This window comes from Hyaena hyaena, unplaced genomic scaffold, assembly GCF_003009895.1.
Source record: "Hyaena hyaena isolate Hyena2069 unplaced genomic scaffold, ASM300989v1 scaffold_9, whole genome shotgun sequence".
Lineage (NCBI taxonomy): Eukaryota > Metazoa > Chordata > Mammalia > Carnivora > Hyaenidae > Hyaena > Hyaena hyaena.
This window is the reverse complement of record NW_024080641.1, coordinates 1,969,932-1,976,438: the sequence shown is the minus strand read 5'-3', so window position 1 is coordinate 1,976,438 and position 6,507 is coordinate 1,969,932. Positions and strand designations below refer to the sequence as shown.

The 6,507-nt window shown below is 54.0% G+C and overlaps 1 protein-coding gene across 3 annotated transcripts; it reads left to right on the top strand.

The window, feature by feature from the left end:
• Nucleotides 1–988: 988 nt before the first annotated feature.
• PPP1R15A (protein phosphatase 1 regulatory subunit 15A) lies at nt 989–4,431 on the top strand. 3 transcript variants are annotated; one of them, XM_039249477.1, is made up of 4 exons: nt 989–1,198; nt 1,954–2,937; nt 3,073–3,477; nt 3,894–4,431. In XM_039249477.1, the coding sequence occupies exons 2-4, from the start codon at nt 1,963–1,965 to the stop codon at nt 4,239–4,241; spliced, it is 1,728 nt and encodes a 575-aa protein (XP_039105408.1). In that variant the 5' UTR covers nt 989–1,198; nt 1,954–1,962; the 3' UTR covers nt 4,242–4,431. The 3 variants fall into 3 exon arrangements, with proteins under 3 accessions (XP_039105408.1, XP_039105400.1, XP_039105393.1); XM_039249469.1 differs by having other exon boundaries at nt 1,959–3,477; XM_039249462.1 differs by having other exon boundaries at nt 1,954–3,477.
• Nucleotides 4,432–6,507: the final 2,076 nt, after the last annotated feature.

Genomic DNA, 6,507 nt, shown 5'->3' with positions numbered 1-6,507 from the left:
GAGCTGGCATCCTGGAAATAGAGGGGGCTCAGGCTTCTGGGTGCCTGGAAAGGTGTGAGCTTGGAGTCAGGACTCCTGAGTTGTTAATGGGGCCGGGGATCCGGAAGTGTGCTTTTGAGTGGATGGGTCCAGGCTTTCCAGGGAGGAGGGAGTGACCCTGGGTTCCTGCATTGTGGCCAGGGCAGGGTCCAGTGGCCACGGTCAAACATCTATCATGCTCTTTCTCTGTCTCTCAAAAATATTTTAAAAAGGGGCGCCTGGGTGGCTCAGTCAGTTAAGCGTCCGACTTCGGCTCAGGTCATGATCTCTCACAGTTCGTGGGTTCCAGCCCTGCTTGGGCTCCTCCATACTGGAATTCTCTCCTTTTTCTCTGCCCCTCCCCCTGCTCCGACTCTTTCTGGAAATAAATAAGTTTTTTTAAACCTTAAAAAAAATCCACTCACCAAATATTTGTTGAGCACCTACCTACTCTGTGCCAGGCACCGAGGGAAAAAAAGCAGTGAGCAAAGTAAAATGCCTGCCTTCAGGGTGCTCACATTCTTGTTCTCATTTACAATCAATCTAGGCTCTGCTGTGACCACTTTGGTCAAGTGACTTCATTCCCAGGTCATGATCAGATCATGATCTCACGGTTCGTGGGTTCGAGCCCCGCGTCAGGCTCTGTGCCTTCAGCCTGCTTTGAATTCTGTCTCCCTCTTTCTCTGCTCCTTCCCTACTCTCTCTCTCTCTCAAATAAATAAACATTAGAAAAAAAAAAAAACAGGAGTTGGGAGAGCAGCCCGGCGGCTTAAGCCAGCCACGCGTTTGATTGACAGCTCGTTTCTTTCGGAGTGTGGTCACGCCGGGAAACGTCCCCAAGTCGTCACAGAACCCGGAATCTCCGCGAGAATTCCAACTTTCAAGTTTCGAAACCCCGCCTCCCCGTGACGTCAGCACGTCCGGCCGCGTTGGACTATAAAAGCCTTTCGGGCTGCGTCAGTTCATAGCTTAGCTGTGGATCATACACATGTACGTGCTGGACTCCAGATACCCTTTGCGACGACAGCGATTGCAGTAGCAGGTGGTAACCGGAGACCCGGAGCCCGACACCGGAGGGCGAGATGAACGCGCTGGCTTCCCGAGCCATCCGGATCCGCGATCGCTTGTGGCAGCCCGAGCCGGCCCTCCTGCCCCCAGGGTGACGCACAGCCCCGAGTCGGTGAGTGAGGGGTCCGAACGCCTGGGCCCTGAGGGGTCGAGGGCTGGGGATCAGACTCCGCGTTAGGAATGAGAAGGGAGTGTGGACTTCTGGGTGCCTAGACGGAAGGGTTCGAGGCCGGGACTCGTTAGTTCCGAGGAAGGGTGGCCCTGGGAGCCTGAGCGCCTGCGTCTGGGAACGAGTGCGACCAGGACGGACTCCAGGGCTCGGATTTAGGATGGAGAAAGGATTGGGAGCCTTAAACCTGGCGGGGGCACGGATCTGGAAGCCAGACTCCAGAATCCCCAGTGATGAAACCGTGCGGGGGGGGGGGGGGGCGGGGGGGGCCGGGAGGGATCGGAACTTTTTGAGTCTCAGAGGGAGGAAGGTGATGAGGGCCTGGTTTGTCAATCCTCGGGACGGATAAGAGAAACAGGGACTAGAACCTTGTCCCCAAGGGAATCTTGCCCCGCACGTAGACCCTGTATTTCCAGTTCTGGAAACTGAGCCTTCTTAGTCTGAGAGAAGAGGCTGGGGGCTTGGAGTCTTGGGTCTAAGAAAAAAATGAGAGAACTGGGAACTCAGACTCCTGCGTTCTGCGAGAACGGAGGTGAGAACCCTGTACTCTGCTGGAGAAGGGAGTGGCCGGGATCGGAAAGGAATGTGGGGGAGGGACTCTCACGTTGCTATTTGTGTTGCTATTTCCGTTCCTGTGACTCACAATCATCCCTGCTCTCCCTTATATGGCTTCTGACCTTTCTTTCCTTTTGTCCCAGCACAGACAGATGGCTCCAGGCCAAGTGCCCCACCAGTCTGCCCCCTGGAGGGGCTCCCACCCCTTTTTCCTCCTGTCCCCGCTGATGGGCCTTCTCAGCAGGGCCTGGAGCCACCTGAGGGGCCCAGGCCCTCCGGAACCCTGGCTCTTAGAACCAGTAGCCAGAGCGGATCAAGGAGAAGCTGGTCCGGAGCCAGATGCTAAGACTTTCCTGGCCACTCTCCGCGCCCCAGAGGGCAGGCACTTTCCAGGGGAGACAGATGGACGAGGGTTCTGGGGGCCCGGCCATGACCTAAGAGCCAGCCGTTCTCTTCTTGAAGCCCGGGGACTTTCAGATGATGATGATGATGATGATGGAGAGGATGGGGGGGAACAAACAACCACCAGGGTCCCTCAAGAGCAAGGAAGTGCATTTGTGGATGGCCGGCCTGCTCCCCTGTCCCCCAGTCTTCCAGAAAGAATGCTGCAGGGCCTTTCTGGGGAGGAAGAGCCTGAGCAAGGAGGGGCTGCTGAAGTCGAAATGGTCACATTTTCCTCTTTTCCTCCATCACCCTGGGAGTGTTGTACCGGAGAGGAGGCAGAGGAAGGAGAAGCTGTAAACAAAGAAGCTGCCAGAACACCTACTTTCCCTTTATCTCCAGGATCCAGGCCCAAAGTTTGGGCGTATCGTGCTGGGGAGGAAGGAGATCAAGTGACAGAGGAAAAAAAGACAGAAAATACAGAAGCCATAAAGAGCTCCATTTCCGCGTCATCATCAGGCTTTCACCCTGGGGCCTGGGAGTGTGGTTCAGGAGAGGAGTCTCAGGAGGAGGAAGACGATGTGAGTGACTCAGGAGCAGCTGAGGAGGAGGGAGAAGCTGAGAGGCCCTCTTCCATTTCACCCACAAGTGCCTTCATCAGGGCCTGGGTGTATCAGCCAGGGGAGGACACAGAGGAGGAGTCTGAGGAGGAGGAAGATGAATTCAGTGACTCAGGAGCAGCTGAGGAGGAGGGAGAAGCTGAGAGGCCCTCTTCCATTTCACCCACAAATGCCTTCATCAGGGCCTGGGTGTATCGGCCGGGGGAGGACACAGAGGAGGAGTCTGAGGAGGAGGAAGATGAGTTGAGTGACTCAGCTGAGGAGGAGGGAGAAGCTGAGAGGCCCTCTTCCATCCCACCCACAAGTGCCTTCATCAGGGCCTGGGTGTATCGGCCAGGGGAGGACACAGAGGAGGAAGATGAGAATGAGGAGGAAGAGGATTCAGAAGCCACTGACTCAGCGCCAAGGCCCTCCCTTCAGGCTCAGAGCGCCCTCCTCAGGGGCTGGAGCTGTCAGCCGGGAAAGGACCTGGAGGGAAGGGAAGTTGCTGAGGAGCGGGGAGAAGCTGAGCCCCACCCCTTCCGAGTGGCCATCTATTTACCTGGAGAGAGGCCACCACCCCCCTGGGCTCCTCCTCAGCTACCCGTCCGACTGCAGAGGCGACTCAAGTCCACAGAAACCCCCACCCGGCATCCTGACCCTGAGACTCCCGGAAAGGCCAGAAAGGTGGGTGCTGAGGGCTCAGTTTCTCCAGTTTTAGGGAGGAGCTAACTTAACTTCCTGCCTGGGGCTCCTGGGCTGCAGGTGGGGGGGCTGAACGCCCCAACTTCCGGGTCCCCTGGGTGTTGCAGAGGCTTGCGTGTGAACTCTGCTGGGAGGGCTGTGTTCACTGTAATGCAATCCTCTGCAAGAGGCTGGGCCCCTGGGAGGTGAGGAAGCAGGTGCGGTTCATTGTCAATGCCGGGGAACCCGCCGCCTCCACCTGCAGCATCCGGAGGGGTGAATGGCTAGCAGGTGACTCATGGGACCACAGGCATTCGTGTGTAACTGATTTGTTTGGTTCTCTCTCTCTCTCTGCCCGCCCTCCCCCTACCCCCACCTGTGGACACGTGTGTCTTGTGTCTGTGCTGGTCCATCTCTAGGTACGTTTCTCTGAGAAGGTCTCTGTCCGTCTACTCGCTGTCTGGGCAGGACCAGCCCGGGCCGCCCGCCGGGGACCCTGGGAACAGCTCGCCCGAGATCGAAGTCGCTTTGCCCGTCGCATTGCCCAGGCCCAGGAGCAGCTGGGCCCCTGTCTCACCCCTGCTGCCCGGGCCAGAGCCTGGGCCCGCCTCGGGAACCCTCCGCCTCCTCTGGCCGTCACACCCACTCCTACCCAGATCTTACCATCACCCTCCATCCAGGCCACACTCCTGAGCCCTTATAGGCCATCTTCCTTCGCCCCCCTGTCCCTGTCTCCTGGCCTGGACCTCAGTGGGAGGCGTGGCTAAGATCATGTAGTTTCATGTTTATATTATTTATTTATTATTTTGTATATTGTTTTATATAACAAATAAACTTTATTTGTAGCAAGCCATGTCCTTGTCACTATACGTATCTGAACTGACTGTATCCACTATGCTCAGGATTAAGGAGAGTACTTGGTAGAGAATAAACTTGTATTTCCTGTCATCACACAAATTTGCTGCTGCTTCTGTTGAACTAAGGGGCTGGTGGGTCTTGTTAATTTTTCTTTGGCAGCTGCCTAAATTTTATTAAACTTGGGACAGGGGCGCCTGGGTGGCTCAGTCGGTTAAGGTCTGACTTTGGCTCGGGTCATGATCTCACGGTTTGTGAGTTTAAGCACAGCATCGGGCTCTGTGCTGTTGGCACGGAGCCTGCTTCGAATCTTCTGTCTCTCTCTGCCTCTCCCCCACTGGTTCTCTCTCTCTCTCAAATAAATTTGGGACGGTTATCTCCCCAAGGGGGTTAGGAGTTGGACTCACTGATCTCAAAAAAAAGGGGGGGGCACCTGGGTGGCTTAGTTGGTTAAGCGTCCGACTTTCGCTTAGGTCATGATCTCTCGGTTCATGGGTTCGAGCCTCGCGTCGGGCTCTGTGCTGACTGCCAGCTCAGAGCCTGGAGCCTATTTCAGAGTCTGTATCTCCCTCTCTCTCTGACCCTCCCCTGCTCACGCTGTCTCTCGCTCTCTCCTAGAAGTAAATAAAAATATTAAAAAAAAAAAGGTTCAGGGCCACCTAGGTGGCTCTGTGGGTTAAGCATCTCACTTTGGCTCAGGTCATGATCTTGCTGTGAGTTCGAGCCCCATGTCAGGCTCTGTGCTGACAGCTCAGAGCCTGGAGCCTGCTTCGGATTCGGTCTTCTTCCCTCTCTTCCCCTCTCCCAGTCACTTTCTGTCTGTCTGTTTCTCTCAAAAATAAACACTTAACAAAACGCTTCATTTCTAGTCTTCCGTGCCTCCCTGGAATATACCCATCCCCCCTACTAGTCATTTAAATGGTGAATTGCTTAAGGCTCTCAGCTATCCAATTTCACATTTATAAGCCCTGTTCAAAAGATTGTTTTCTTACTTATAAAATGTGACTAACAATAGCATATACGTTATAGGATTGTAAGGCCTCAAAGGAGTTCTTACTGATTTTAAGTAATTCCTATACCCAATGTGGGGCTTGAACTCAACCTTGAGATCAAGAGTCGCACCCTCCAGGGGCACCTGGGTGGCTTAGTTGGTTAAGCGTCCGACTTTCGCTTGGGTCATGATCTCACGGTTCGTGGGTTCAAGCCCCGCGTCGGGCTCTGTGCTGACTGCCAGCTCAGAGCCTGGAGCCTGTTTCAGTCTGTGACTCTCTCTCTCTCTGACCCTCCCCTGCTCACGCTGTCGCTCGCTTTCTCTCCTAGAAATAAATAAATAAAAATGTTAAAAAAAAAATTAAAAAAAAAGAGTCGCACCCTCCAATAACTGAGCCAGCCACACACTCCAAGGAGTTCATATTTAAGACAGTCCTTGCCACAGGCGCCTGGCTGGCTCAGTAGGTTAAGCAAATGACTCAATTCAGGTCATGATCTCCCGGTTCATAAGATCGAGCCCCATGTTGGGCTGCGTGCTGGCAATGAAGTCTGCTTGGGATTCTCTCGCGTGCTTTCTGCCCCTCCTGTTCATGCTCCATCTTGCGCACCTGTGCACTCACTCTTTCCCTTTCAAAACAGGGGCACCTGGGTGGCTCAGTCAGTTAAGCATAGGACTCCTGATTTCGGCTCAGGTCATGATCTCACAGTTCCTGGGTTGAAGCCCCTCATCAGGCTCTCTGCTGACAGTGCGAAGCCTGCTTGGGATTCTCTCCCTCCCACTCTACCTCTCCTCTGCTTGTGCTTTCTCTCAAAACAATATGTATTTTGATAAACTTAAAAAATATTTTAATTATTCTCACTCTCACCCATGCATGTCTTGATTCAAATTTACATCTCCAACTTAGAAGTCTTTTCTGACCTTGTAAGTTCTGTCCAGCAGTTAAATGTCCTGTCTCTTGTCTGGCCTCTGCCCCTGGCCACTCTCCACTGGTTCCTCAGGCTCCTCCCACACTACTCTTCCATTTGTTCAAGTCCCTTTCCACTTTAAGACCTTTGTAGAAGCTGTGACTACTGCCTGATGTTCCACCCCTGACCCCTCTGGCACTAGCTCCTTGTGATTCTTCAGATGTGGTATGAAAAATCATGGTATTTTCGGGGCACCTGGGTGGCTCAGTTGGTTAAGCGTCC

Excerpts from the sequence above, each read along its gene's own strand:
- PPP1R15A (XM_039249469.1), top strand. The coding sequence starts at position 1,963 with ATGGCTCCAGGCCAAGTGCCCCACCAGTCTGCCCCCTGGAGGGGCTCC. Across the intron at positions 3,478-3,893 it reads CTCCCGGAAAGGCCAGAAAG|GTACGTTTCTCTGAGAAGGT; the intron begins GTGGGTGCTGAG and ends GTCCATCTCTAG.